General features: G+C 29.4%; 1 protein-coding gene across 1 annotated transcript; it reads right to left on the minus strand.

Annotated features, from left to right (window-relative positions):
* Positions 1 to 9,816: 9,816 nt before the first annotated feature.
* Positions 9,817 to 11,200, minus strand: LOC145801253 (short chain aldehyde dehydrogenase 1-like). Its single transcript, XM_082892001.1, has 2 exons — positions 11,055 to 11,200; positions 9,817 to 10,962 (listed from the first exon to the last, which is right to left on the minus strand). The coding sequence occupies exons 1-2, from the start codon at positions 11,090 to 11,092 to the stop codon at positions 10,143 to 10,145; spliced, it is 858 nt and encodes a 285-aa protein (XP_082748127.1). The 5' UTR covers positions 11,093 to 11,200; the 3' UTR covers positions 9,817 to 10,142.
* Positions 11,201 to 16,001: the final 4,801 nt, after the last annotated feature.

The raw sequence follows: 16,001 nt of genomic DNA on the forward strand, positions 1-16,001 counted from the left end.
CAGAAAAGTGAGAAAAATATCTTTTTCCAACTTTATATGCACAAATCGTTCAAGCGACAAAAACACTATTCGAGCGTCAAACACAACACACTGCTCGGGCGACAAAAACATGACTTAAGCGAAGAAACCAAACTCCTAGAAAATTTTCCCAGCAGAATAGATTGCTTGTGCGAATAAAACACTCGAGCAAAGAATGACCCTTTGTCAAAAGTTCAAATTGCACAAAAGACCGCTCGAGTGAAGAAAAGATCACTTGACCGAACCTAAGAATAAACATATGTAATTTCTTTAAAATACTAACTCCCAACTTATTCAAAACATAACCCAACAAACCAAACATCCATTCTTAACCAACAAGACTAGAATGAGTATAAATACTAACAATAATAGAAACTAGATTCCAAATCATTAAGGGTGTGTTTGTTTTGAAGGATTAGGGTATGGGATTGGACTATTAGTCCCATCGGACTAATAGTTCATTGTTTGTTTCAATTTTTTTGTTCCGGAATAATAGTCTGGACTATTAGTCCCATATTTGTGGGACTATCCTATCCCATTGGGGGGGTGAGATTATTTCCATGGGATTAGGCTCTGAAATGTCCATTTTACCTCCATGATATTACTTAGCAAACAATTAGAAAAGGGTAAAACAGTCTTTTGAACATTTATAAATTATTTTTTTAGTGTTGTTAATTTAAAATTATATATTAAATGAAAATTTTAAATTATAAATTATAAATTAAATTTAATTAAAAATAATAAATTAAAAATTATGGCCATATAAATTAAATTTTTTTAGTGTTGTTAAAAAATAAAATTTACATATTAAATAAAATTATTTTTTTAGTGTTGTTAATTTAAAATTATATATTAAATAAAAAATATAAATTATAAATTAAATTTATTTAAAAATAATAAATTATAAATTATGCCCTTATAAATTAAATTTTTTTAGTGTTGTTGAAAATTTAATTTATATATTAAATAAAATTATTTTTTATTGTCGTTAATTTAAAATTATATATTAAATGAAAAATATAAATTATAAATTATAAATTTAATTTACTTGAAAATAATAAATTATAAATTATGGCCTTATAAATTAAATTTTTTTAGTATTGTTAAATTATAAATTATGAATTATAGATTACAAATTTAAAATTATATATTAAATAAAAATTATAAATTACAAGGGTAAAATAGTCTTTTGAACATTTATCTTTATCCAATCCGTCTAACCAAACATTGGATTCACTAAAAATAGTTCAATCCAGACATCTAATCTGTCTAACCAAACATTGGATTCACTAAAAATAATTCAATCCAGACATCTAATCCCATGACTAAACAAACATAGGATACAAATCCAATCCAATCCAACTAAATAGTCTAGAAACAATATATTCCAAAGCTAATAGTCCGATAAATTACAATCCCCTTATTCAGTCTGTCTACACAAACTAACCCCAAGTATGAAAGAGTCAGATCTTAGCGTGGGCTGGTGTAATGTAGATCAAACAAGTCACCAATAATCCCTTGTGGTGAAAACAAATTTATTTGTCAAGGGACACTTCTTCTTTAGACGAAGTTTCAACTATCCTTTTCACTTTAAAGGAGACCAATGAAGAATTTTTAACCAAATATCTGAGCTTTGCATTCTCAAATACTCTAACAAGACCTTTATTTTATATATTTTTTCGAACTAAGGGTAAGTAATTACACTTAGCACGATAAGTTTTATGAAAGTATCATACCCACTACTTAAAGATAAGGACGGTGCGCTATAGAGTTTTATTTGACAATTTGGAGAATACTATTTTAGTAGTATAGATTTTGTGAGTGTTTGGAAATTGAATTTTTATATAAATGTTTTTAGTTATAGGATATTATTGGATAAAAAAATTTTGGTATTTGAAAAGATAATTGAATTTTTTTGTGATTGGATGTGATATTTGTGAGAGAAAAAATGAAATAGTTATAAGATTGGATGTAATATTTCGTTTGGATTTGTTTTTTTTATTTTACAAAAACTTTGTTTTTTAGTGAAAAAAATAAAAAAAAAACCCAAAATTTTTTTTCCCCAAACCACCAAAAGAGTAGTACAATGTAACAAAATAATAAATAAACAAAACAAATTTATGCAGAAATTTTATTTAAAATGATTTAATTGTTTTGTGGTTTTATTTTATTTTTTTTTGGTGGATAAGTTATAAATTCAAAAACAAAAAATTACATATTTATAACGTGCATACCTAGGTAATACAACAGCTCTAAGGGGTTGTTTGGGGTGTCCTAAATAAGTACATTTTTTATCTTTTTAGACTAAAAAATTGAGAAAGAAAATATAGATGTTTCGGTTAACTTTTTGACTTTTTATGAAAAAATATGCAATAAAAAATTGTAAAAATTAATTTGTAGGAGAAAATTAGAATTGAGAATTGTGCAGCCGTAATTGTTGACTTTTAATAAATAATATTAAATTTTTAACTTTTTAAATAATTTTTTGACTTTTTAACTTTTCCTGAACATGTTGAACTTGGCCTAACCTCCCCCAAAAGAGGAGAAATGTAAACAAAAACTAACAATCCCCGCACATGCGCAGGAGACCAACGAAAACCAAAACTGAACCACAATCTTACCATTGCAGATAATAAAAAGAAATGGACAATAATACAAAAATACAAACTGAAACCAACCTAACTCAATAGGCCGAATATACACTAGCCCATACAATTCAAACCAAGGATTGGGCCCCTAAACATATTTAAAAAAAAAAAAAAAACCTGGATAAATACCACAACTTAAACATAAAATTAAAATTATTAATCTGTAAACCTAATGAGCTTGTTTGTTTTCATTTTTCAAAAAACACTTTTCAGAAAATTCTATTTTTTTATTTTTCGTATTTTTTTGTTTTTATTGAATTTTTTTAATATTTTAAATAATTTTTTTACTTTTTAGACACACTTAACATAAATACACTTAAAAAGTAAAAAAAATTGCAAAAAACATATTTTAAAAATTCACTAAATACCAAAATTAAAAAAAATACAAAAATTCAGTACATTTTTTTTATTTTTATGTATTTATTAATTTTTTAAAATATTTTTTCATAAATTTTTTATTTTTTAGATACATCTAACTAAGGTACATCTAAAAAAGTAAAAAAATTGTTTAAAATTTTAAAAATATTCACTAAAAACAAAAAAATACGAAAACCAAAAAACTCAATTTTCAAAAAACTTAATCCAGAAACTCAAACCAAACACACTGAATAATTCTGTAATTGTTTTAAAATTTTATGTCAGAAATTATTAATTCAATAGATAATTAATTCAACAAATTTGTAAGATTATTAGTATTGAAATAGAATGAGATTATATATCTTGAATTGAGAAATAAAATAAAATAAAATAAAAAACTCTTTTACTCTTGACTAAAAATTAAAATACTTACTATTTTTATATAATTTTATATTTTAGATGACTAAAAATAATTTTGAAAGATTTAAAAATATATTTTAATATTTATTTTATCAAATTAATTTATATTTTAAAAAAATAAAAAACAAACCAAACTTTGTATTTTGTATTTTTATTGTTCTTTTATTTATTTATTTATTTATAATTTTTTTCAAAATCACTTGTATGAAAATTTTTTGATAAAATAAAAATTGTGAAAAAATATTGATGAAAGATAAGATTGAAAAAAAAAAAAACATAATTATAATTTTACATTCATATATTTTCTTATCTAATACAAATCAAACAATTGACAAAAGAATAATTTATCCTACTAATTTGATTGAATAATGAATACCACACTAATTTGATGAGATTATTAATACTTTCACTATTCACCTTGTTTTTAATTTACCAAAAACGCTTTTCACAAAATTTTATTTTTTTATTTTCCTTATTTTTTTGTTTTTATTAATTTTTTTAATAGTTTTAATATTTTTTTAATTTTTAAACACACTTAACATAAATACATATAAAAAGTATAATTTTTATAAAAAAAAATTAAAAAATTTACTAAATAGCAAAAATAAAAAAAAAATACAGAAAGTCAATATATTTTTCATATTTTATGTATTTATTAAATTTTTTAAATATTTTTTAATTTTTTAGATATGTCTAAATAAAGTCCATCTAAAAAAATTTAACAAATATTTAAAATTTGGATAAATTACACTTACACTCTTGAGATTTGGGTTTAATACATATCACCTCTGACTTTTAAAAAATTATACTAACCGCCTATCTTTGTAATTATTTAGACGGAATGAAGACATTAAACTATGGGTGTGTTTAGTTTTTGTTTGTAGAGTAACTTTTGAGATAAAAAAGTACAAAAACTTGTTTGGTTTATCTTTTTTCAGAAATGATTTTGAAAAATGGTTTTGGGGAGAGAATTTTAAAAAAAGTGATTGATTTGATGTGTATGAGAAAGAGTGTGATTTTAGAAAGTAAGTAACCAAACAAAATTTTGAATTTTTTTTAAAAAAAATTTGTTTAATTTGATTACTCTTAAAAATTTGTTTATAAAGAATTTTTCCTAAAAATTTTTCTAAAAAATAAATCAAACAAGGCCATACACTCTCTTTTTTGTTTGGATTTACTTTCTCTCTTTTTTTTTTTTTTTTTCCCCTCCATTTACTTTTTTTTTTGTAAATGTAATTTTTTTTTATTTTTCTATTAAGAGTTGTTACCTTTTATATAAGTAGGGAGTTTGTGAAATAAGACTATTAATCATAGAAGTAGGAATGTAATTTTCAAAACGTTAAGAGATAGGTAATAATTGAACCAAACCTCAAGAGGTGTCAATGTAATTTACAGCTTGTTTGTCATCCTCTAAAAAAAATCAAAAAATCAAAAAGTTACTATCCTATTTGAGTCACATCATCTCATTTAAGTCACATCACCTCTCTAACACATCATTTTAAACCCAACCCACACCCAACCCATATTTCATAAATATCAAAAAGTACACTTATTTAAGGCTTTTTTTGGAAGCACTAGTAAAAAGTCAACTTTTTTACTTTTTAACTTTTTTAGGTAAAAAAGTCTATTTTTTTACCCAACACAATTTTTTGCCAAAAAAAATCACTAAAAAAGTCAAAAAATTAACTTTTTACCAACTTTTCAAAACACTACTTAGGCCTCATTTGACAAGTGCCCCTTTTAGTTAAAAAGTCAAAAAATTACTAAAAAAACCAAAAAGCCAATAACCCATGCCAAAAAGTCAAAATTTTCATTTTCTCTCTACTTTTTGCACATCTTTTCGTAAAAAGTCAAAAACTCATCTCAAACATACTAGGCCAAGTTTGGGAAGACTAAATAAGTGCATTTTTTTACTTTTTTTTGTATTATGTGTAGAAAAAGTAGAGAGGAGATGTTGATTGATGTGACCCAAAAAAGATAAAAAGATGAAATAAGTGCACTTTTTTAATTTAGCCAAACTTGGCCTAATTTTTTTTACATCACATTTTAGTCAAAAAATTAAAAAATTACTAAAAAAACATGTTTCCAAACGAGACTTTAGATCATTTCAAATCACCCCTTACTCTTTAAATATTAAAAATATTTAATAAAATTTAAAAAAACATAAAAAAAAAAAACTCAATATTCCAAAAAAAAATTAATTCAAAAATTTCAAACCACACATTAATGACCATGGCCACTTGGTGAGGGCCCCACTTCAAATAAAAACCACAAAACTAAAATTTCAGTGTTTGGTTTGAGTTTTTTGAATTAAATTTTTTAATAATTAAGTTTTTTTATTTTCGTATTTTTTTATTTTTAGCGAATATTTTTAAAATTTTAAATATTTTTTTTACTTTTTAGATGCACCTTACTTAGATATATCTAAAAAATAAAAAAATTATAAAAAAATATTTTAAAAAATTAATAAATACATAAAAATACAAAATGTATATTTTTTTTTGTATTTTAGATATTTAGTGAATTTTTAAAAGATTTTCTTCACAAAATTTTTTACTTTTTAGATATATCTAAATTATGTATATCTAAAAATTTTAAAAATTATCTAAAATATTTTTAAAAAATTAATAAAAATAAAAAATACAAAAGACAAAAAAAATAAAATTTTTTAAAAAGTGAAACCAAAGCATAGTGACTGGTTTTAACCAAAGCAATGGGCCAACTGTCCACCCATGTTGCTCCACTCCACTTACCCATGAAAGAAACATCATCAACACCTCAACTTTCAATCAACCTGTCTTGCATAGGCGGGAAGATTGATATAGAAAAACAATACAATACAACGCGGCACACCACAAAGCACGGACAGCGCGTGAACTGGGCCCCTCAACATATTAAAAAAATAAAAAAAGTGTGGATAAATCCAACAACTTCAACATAAAATTAAAATTATTAATCCGGAAACTTAATGACTTTGCTTGTTCTCACTTTTTAAAAAATATTTTTTTAAAAAAATTATTTTTTATTTTTTATGTTTTTTTTTATTTTTACTAATTTTTTTTAATATTTTAAGGGTTAGTTTGGCAAGGGCTCATTGGGCTTTTATGGCTCAATGATAGGCTCATGAGCCACAACAGACAAAACATCCCATCCAACCCCATAATCATTACATTCTTCTTTCACAAAAAAATCAAAAAAGTCAAAAAGCCAAAAGTCCTTATCAAACTAAGCTTTTGAACCCAGGCTCATATAGTCAAAAAAGTCAAAAAACCAACTCACTTCCCAAACGGAAGCTAAGTAATTTTTTAACTTTTTAGACACCTAACATAAATACACCTAAAAAATAAAAAATTTGTAATTTTTTTTAAAAAAATTCACTAAATATAAAAAATATAAAAAAAATACAAAAATTCAGTAAATTTTTTATATTTTTATGTATTTATTAAAATTTTAAAATATTTTTTTACAATTTTTTTGCTTTTTAGAAACATCTAAATTAAATGCATCTAAAAAAGTAAAAAAAAATGTTTAAAATTTAAAAAATATTCACTAAAAATAAAAAAAAAACAATAACCAAAAAAGTTAGCTTTCAAAAAATTTAATCCAGAAAACTCAAACCAAACACACTGAATAATTTTGTACATCTCCAATATAATTTATCTTTTTATTTTTTTATCTTTTTTCATCATATCATTTTTCTACTTTTCTACACATCTTTTAATAAAAAGACAAATAGTAAACTTATTTAGATCATTCCAAACATCTTATTTTAAAATTTTGTATTAGAAATTATTAATTCAATAAATAATTAATTTAATAAATTTGTAAGATTATTAATAATGAAATAAAATGAGATTATATATCCTGAACTAAGAAATAAAATAAAAAAATTCTTTTACTCTTGACTAAAAATTAAAACACTCAGGCTTAGTTTAGCATGCTTGAAAAAGTTAAAAAGTCACTATTCTACTTAGGGGTAGTTTGGAATGATTTAAATAAGTGCACTTTTTGATTTTTTATGAAATATGAATTATGTATAGATTGGGTTTGAAGTGATGTGTTAGAGAGATGATGTGACTTAAATAAAATAGTGACTTTTTGAATTTTTTAGATCATGCCAAACAAGACCTTAAATCACATCATCTTATTTAAGTCACATCACTTTAAACACAACTTATATTTCATAAAAAGTCAAAAAGTACATTTATTTAAATCATCTCAAGCAACCCCTACTATTTTTATATAATTTTAGAAGGCTAAAAATAATTTTTAAAAATGTAAAAATATTTTTTAATATTTATTTTATCAAATTAATTTATAATTTAAAAAAACAAAAAAAAAAAAACCAAACATGACTTTTGTATTTTTATTTTTATTTTATTTATTTATTTATAATTTTTTTGTTTCAAAATCACGTGTATAAAAAATTTTTGAGAAAATAAAGACTGAAAAAATATTAATAAAAGATAAATTGAAAATATATATATATATATATAATTATAATCTTATATTTATATATTTTCTTGTCTAATACTTTACAAACATGAAACACATCCACGTAACACGACACGGATGCGACACGAACACATTAATTTTCAAAAAATACAAGACACGACATATAAAGAACACGCATGTAATATATAATTTTATATATTTATTATATATATAAATATATTATTCAAACATAATAAAAATACAATGACACTAATCCCTATAAATTTACTTGATTTTTATTTTATTATTGTATGTTAAGTTGTTTTGTTCATATTTGTAATTAGTTTCATATGTGCCTAATCGATAGATACGTATGTTTAAGAGATACACACGTGTCCTCCAAGTGTCTAAAGAATGTCCGAATTTTAAAAAAATAGAACATGTTTTGAAGAATATCAAACACGTATTAGGAAAATGTCCATAGAGTATCAATGTCCAACATGGATACGTTACCTTTTTAAAAGTGTATGTGCTTCTTAATCTAATACAAATCAAACAATTGACAAAAAAAAATAATTTATCCTACTAATTTAATTAAATAATGAATGCCACACTAATTTAATAAAACTATTAATACTTTCACTATTCACTTGGTTTTTAATTTACCAAAAACGTTTTTCCAAAAATTTTATTTTTTTATTTTCCATATTTTTTTATTGATTTTTTAATATTTAAACAAATTTTTTAATTTTTAAACACACCTAACATAAATACAAAAAAAAAAATATAATTTTTATGAATTTTTTTTAAATTTACTAAATATCAAAAATAAAAAAATACGAAAATTTAATATATTTTTATATTTTTATTTATTTATTAATTTTTTACAATATTTTATTATAAATTTTTACTTTTAAATATATCTAAATAAAATACATTCAAAAAAATATATATTTAGAACTTTAAAAATATTTACTCAAAATAAAAATAAATAAATAAACACAAAAAAAACTCAATATTTAAAAAATTTAATTCAAAAAATTCAAAATAAACACACTCACATTAATAACCATGCCAACAATGATTCATCCCACTAAAAACATCACCACTAATAGCACTAATGCATTAAAAAAGTAAAAAAAATAAAAAAAAAATACAACTCCAAGACCAAAACATCACATCATTAATGACGGGACCCACTGCCACCTAATTAGTGGGAACACTAATTAGTGCTCCCAAGCATTTTTCATAACCATGCCCACTACGTGAGGAATTTGGATCCTCGACCGCCCTTTTGGGCAGCCGTTCCCACCAGCCCCCAAAACGACGTCGTTTTGGGGGCTTTTTCGTTTTTTTTTTTTTTTTTTGTCGCAGAACCAGAGCACAGAGGGGAGGGGAGGGGAGGGGAGAGCACAGAGCAGAGGGGAGGGGAGGGGAGGGGAGCTCGCCGTCGCAGGTCCGGATTCGCCGTCGCAGGTCGTGGAGCTCGCCGTCGCAGGTCGTGGAGCTCGCCAGCCGTCCAATCGTCGCCCGATCTGCCGTCGCCTCCGCCTCCGCCTCCTCCTCCTCCTCCTCCTCCCCCGGTGATTATGGCCCCCTCCAGTCCGGTGCTCCCTCTTCTTCTCCCTTCCTCTCTCTCTCCTTCCCCTCCCCTCCCCCTCTCTCTCTCTCCCTCCCCTCCCTCTGGTTCGGCTTTGCAACGAGGAAGAAGAAGAGAAAAAAAAAAAAAAAATCAAAATAACCCCCAAAACGACGTCGTTTTGGGGGGCTGCTGGCTCGGCCGCCGAAAAGGACGGCCGAGGATCCGGACTCACTAGGTGAGGGCCCTACTTCAAATAAAAACCACAAAACCAAAACCATAACCAAGTATTGGTTTTAACCAAAGCAATGGGCCAACTGTGCAACCACGTTGCTCCACTCCACTTACCCATGTAAGTAACATCATCAACACCTCAACTTTCAATCAATCAACCTGTCTTGCATTGCATAGGCGGGAAGATTGATATAAAAAAACAATACAATACAACGCGGCACACCACAAAGCAGGTACAGCGCGTGGACTATGGCGAGATATCCAGTCAACAGCTACGGCGAGATATCCCACGGGGAACGTCAAACACCACTTACCTGCTACATCAACTGGCCTGGAGAAAGCCAGCCAAAAACCACCTTCTCCGAATGCCATTCGGACGCCGGAGTAGGAACACCATTGCCGGAGTGGTTTAGGCTCCCAAACCGCACCAACTCCTCACTGGATATAAATGATTATTTTTGGTAATGCAGAAATTGTTTCAAGACATCATACTTCTGATTTTCAAAGAGAATTGACTTATTGGTTGTGCTATAACCTCCATCCACCACAAGGTTAATTCCGCTCACGTACTTTGACTCATCACTCCCCAAATACAAAGCAGCTTCCGCCACATCCTCCACCGTTAGCACCACCCCTTTTAAATTTGCAGCGGCGCAAAGCATTCCCTCCACCGCACTCTTCTCCATCTTCAATGAATTCGCTACCAATGGAGTGGAAATAGCACCAGGTGATATGCAATTAACTCTTATCCCATGCTCTCCCAGCTCCGCACACAAGTTCTTGGTTAGTCCTAACACCGCGTGCTTCGACATCGTGTAACTATGTGGTGACACACCGGAGAGTACTGAAGCAAGACTAGAGGTGAAGAGAATGACTCCTTTCTTTGCAGGAATCATAACCCTAGCCGCGTGTTTGGCTCCCAAGAAAGCACCATAGACGTTCACATCGAAAACCCTCTTGAACTTTTCGTAATTGATCGGCTGGAGAATCGATGCATCCAAGCTTCCTATACCGGCATTGTTGTACATGATGTCAAGTTTTCCATATTTGGAAATGGCGATGTCAACCACGTTTTTGACATCAGAGTCACTAGTAACATCGCAGTGAACGTAGGTGACATTTTCATGGCCGATGTCTTTGCAAATGGACAGGCCAAGGTCGTCTTGAACATCGGCAATAACAAGCATAGCACCGTGCCGTGCGAAGAGCCTCGCCGTGCACTCGCCAATGCCGCTTGCGCCACCAGTGATGATGGCCACTTTGCCTTCTAACCTGCAATTTTTTTTAGCATTGTTTGATTTGTCACGTTATATAAATGAAGGAAAGCTATAGGATGGATCAAGCGAAAGGGACTATTTGCTTACCTTTTGGCAGAAGGAACTTGTCTGGTACAACCGTTCATTTTTAACCAATGTTTTTAACAAATAAAAATGGGAGATCTTTACCAATCAAAGTTTCAGGCACAGATGGGAGCCCTGAAACAATGAAAGTTTTTTTAGGTTGGTGTTGAAGCATTTATAGATGCGAGGGATGCTGTGTTATTAAAAAAATAAAATAAAAATGGTGCGTTATTATCTAAGAGCATCTCCAACGGTTCACCTAATATTTCATCAAATCTGAGTTAAAAAATGGTCATTTCCTTAATTTGATACTTCACCCTCCAACGGTTCACCTTCATCAAATCTCAGTCAGGACAACCGGATGGTCGACCGGACCGGTCGACCGGGTAGGGAAATTTTTTTTTTTTTTTTTTTAAAACCTTTCTGAAATGTGTTGAACCAACCACTGAACTGTTTGAACCAACCAACGTGAACTGACCGATGTGAACTGGTAGGGGGCGACCGGTTGGTTGACCGGCCGGTCAACCGCCCGGTCGACCGGTAATCCTTATTTTTTTTAATTTTTTTTTTTAATTTCCCTCCATTTCTGTTCCTAATTATTTTGCTATTTGTTTTTCCCTCCATTGGTTTACCCGTAAATAATTATTTTCTTCTAAAATCTCATATAAACACATTATTATTCATATGCCAGACAACTGCACAAAGATCATATCTTAAACAAAAACAGAGGGTAATGGATACTTTGAAATCCATGATATTTACTTCATTTTCATCCTCTTCTTCTTCCTCCTCCTCTGATGAGGAGTCTGATGATGAATATATGATCACACTTTTAGCAGCTTATGAGCAGAATACCAGTAGTATGCTTCAGATTCTTAAGTCAAATGATAGCTCAAAGAAAATAGGGGGTTCTATTGTAGGTCACAAGTATATACGCAGAGATAGAAGGCAAGGTCATGACAGATTGTTTGCAGATTATTTTGCTGCAAATCCAGTGTATTCAGCTACAATATTTCGGAGACGTTTTCGAATGTGTCGTCCTTTGTATTTGTGAATTTTAAATGCAATCGAAGCACACAATTCATATTTTATTCAAAAACAAAATGCAGCTCATGTAGTTGGATTATCTGCCCTACAAAAAATGACTTCAGCGATGAGAATATTATCATACGGTGTCGCAGCAGATGCAGTTGATGATTACATACGTATTGGGGAAAGCACTGTGATTCAAAGTTTGCAACAATTTTGTTATTCAGTGATTGAAATCTTTGGAGTAGAATATCTGAGATCTCCGACACCAACTGACATTGCTAGGTTACTTGCTATTGGCGAGGTTCGGGGGTTTCCGGGTATGTTGAGAAGTTTAGATTGCATGCATTGGGAGTGGAAAAATTGTCCAAAAGCATGGCAAGGTCAATACGTAGGCCATCAAAAAAAGCCAACCATTATTCTTGAAGCAGTAGCTTCTTATGACTTATGGATTTGGCATGCATTTTTTGGAATGCCTAGGTCACACAATGACTTGAATGTATTAGACCGGTCACCTTTGTTTTCTGATCTTGCCCAAGGTAAGGCTCCCCCTGTCCACTACACTGTTAATGGACATAATTATGATATGGGTTATTACCTTGCTAATGGTATATACCCGCAATGGGCAACACTGGTTCAAACAATTTCTTCTCCCCAAGGAGCAAAGAGACAACATTTTGCAATGATGCAAGAGTCTGCCAGGAAAGATGTAGAATGGGCATTCGGAGTCCTCCAATCTCGATTCGCAATTATAGGTGGTGCTGTACGTTTTTGGGATCCAAAAATGCTTGCCAACATAATGAAGACTTGCATTATATTACACAATATGATTGTTGAAGATGAGAGGGAGGAGCACCTTGATTTTGATTATGAAATTTCATCTACCAACACACCAGTGCAACTTTCCTCTACTCCTACCAATGACTTTGAATCATTTTTGTCTCGTCATTTAGGTATTAGGGATAAAAATGCATGTCTTTCCCTCCGTAATGATTTAATAGAACATATGTGGCATCTTCGCGGTGAAAACTAGATTCACCACAGATATATTTTGTAATTTTGTTTAGTAAAGAAATAGAAGGTTGTCTTGTTTGTAATCTTCATTATGATGCGCTATATTAACCAAGTAACGCAGAAGTTATGTGATTAGATGTGCTATTGTGGTGATCCAATCTTCAATATTCATAATTGTTCTCTGTTCAATTTATAACAATCATCAAAATAATTTATTTCAGTATGACAATTCTGTTTTTGAGTTCTATAATTTTGTTTTGGAGTTACAAGTTTGTTTCACTATTGATTCCCCAATAAGTGTAGGAACACAAATATGAAATATAAAATATGACATATATGTTTTACATGAAATGAGTCAAATATGTGCATATCATATCATGTACATCACATTTCATATGAGACATATCTGTCTCATGTTTTGTATTTATATTCCTACCATTACTCATTGATTCCCTTCCATCCTTAAACAGTGAATCACACATTTCCTAAGAATCTTCAATCTTTTATCAAATTAAAATTTGATGACAAATTTGGTAAAAATCACCTCCAATCTACATCAAACTTTTACATTTCTTTCATCAAATCAAGGCAAAAAAAAGCTTTTTACCAAATTTGTGATTCTCAAACTTTTGGGAATAGGTTTGGAATTGTTAAAAAGATTTGATGATTAAGGGTTTGGCATTTTTAAGAAGTGAGGATTGGACCATTCAATTTTTTCATCAAATGAAGCATTCAATTAATTAAGGGTCTGGTTCGTGGGATTCATCATGCATGCCATTATTTGTGCATTCGAATAATTGCTTCTGTAAGGATTTATCTTCAATATTAATAATTGGACTGATTGCATGCATTTCAATATGTATATTCAATGTATTTGTATGCATATTTATTTTAAATTCAATGCATTTTCATTATTTGTGCATACATTACGTGTGCATTATTCAATGTATTTATTCCATACATTATTGGTACATTATTTGTGGCATCAATTATTTGTGCCATTCCATAAATTATTTGTGCATTATTTGTGGCATCAATTATTTGTGCCATTCCGTAAATGACTTTGATGTTGATGCATTCAACCTACTTTTCTGCCACATTCAACATTTACCCTACAGACATTGAACTATATGTGGCAAATCATTTATTGAACCACCTATCATTCAGAAGATATTAATTCAACCAGCTACCATCCTTTATATCAGCTGAACTTTGCCATCACCACATTCACATTTCACATGTTTTCACTGAAGCCCTCTAACCACACACTCTACATTTTCAAGTGTGAATCCACATCATCAAGAAAACAGCATCAGTAGGAACAGAGGAACAAGGCTGATCATCAAAACAAGGCAAATCATCAACACAGAACAAAAAGTCAGCATTATTGGAGCAAGCAGCATCAGTAGGAATAGAGGAACAAGGCAGATCATCAAAATAAGGCAGATCATCAACATCAAAACAAGGCAGATTATCAACACAGAACAAAAAGGCAGTATTGGAGCAAGGTGAATCACGGGGCAACCGGTTGGTCAACCGGCCCTTTAAATTTTTTTTTTTTTTTCGTTCCAGTGTGCATGCCACTCAATTCTTCAACTGGTTTACAGAAGACAGGAACATAATTTCACTATATGTTACTTTCATGTTTTCTAAATTAATGTAGTTTATTAAAACCTGCACCACACAATAATTGTATTTTAACTCTTGTTTTGAAAATGCATGTAATTTATTAAAACCTCAACCACATAACATGAGTTTATTTACTTTCATGTTTTGAAAATGAATGTTTTTTTACTTTCATGTCTTGTAAATTAATGTAGTTTATTAAAACCTGCACCACACAATAATTGTATTTTAACTCTTGTTTTGAAAATGCATGTAATTTATTAAAACCTCAACCACATAACATGAGTTTATTTACTTTCATGTTTTGAAAATGAATGTTTTTTACTTTCATGTCTTGAAAATTAATGTAGTTTATTTAAACCTCAACCACAGAACAAGAGTTTACTTTAATATTTTTTAAATGACATTAGTTTATTAAAACCTCAACTACAGAACAAGATTTTGATTTTTTCCTCATGTTACTTTAATGTTTTTAAAATGAATATAGTTTATTAAAATGTGCACTACAGAACAAGATTTTGATTTTTACTTGATGTTACTTTGTAGTTCTATAAAATGAATGTAGTTTACTAAAACCTGAACTACAATACTGAATTTTCAGTGTGCATGTTTTATTAAAACATGAGCTACATTCATTTGATATGTACTGAATAGAGAGTCTGCATGCTTTATACTACATTACTATGTTCTTAAATTGTCAGTGGCCATGCTTCATTAAAAATACATGTCTACATTTTAATTCTAAGTTCATGTTTTCAGTAAGCATTTTAAAAGACAGTGTTTATGTTAATTACTTCATTATAGCACATTTTTATTAAAATTCAACAGATATTTACATCATGCCTAGAACTAAAAGAGTGAGAACAGAAGCTGGTGAAAGTTCTAACCCTCAACGACGGGAACAACAGCAGCCTCAAAATCAGTCATATCCTACAGATGAATTTCTCAGTGAAAGTCATGAACTAGCCTTTCAAAATTTCTCAAGCCGACCTATTGTAACAGGGAGGAGGGTCAATCTGCCACCTCAATATGATGCACTACTAGTTAGTAAACTTGAATCAATGGGATGACTAAATTTAATTAATTTACCCCAAAAGGTATATCCACGGCTAGTATCCCTTTTTTATGTTCACCTAAGAGTTACTCATGAAGAAGATGGAAATTTTACTCTTTTGTCATATGTGAAAGGAAAGGGTGTACAGTTTGATGTTCCTACTTTGGCACGCATTATTGGAGTTGAGGTAGGTGAAGAAAATACCTATTTTCAGACTGAGGCTGAGTTAGTTAATATTGTCGGTAATG

The sequence above is a fragment of the Camellia sinensis genome, chromosome 10, assembly GCF_055761805.1.
Source record: "Camellia sinensis isolate YWXY chromosome 10, ASM5576180v1, whole genome shotgun sequence".
Lineage (NCBI taxonomy): Eukaryota > Viridiplantae > Streptophyta > Magnoliopsida > Ericales > Theaceae > Camellia > Camellia sinensis.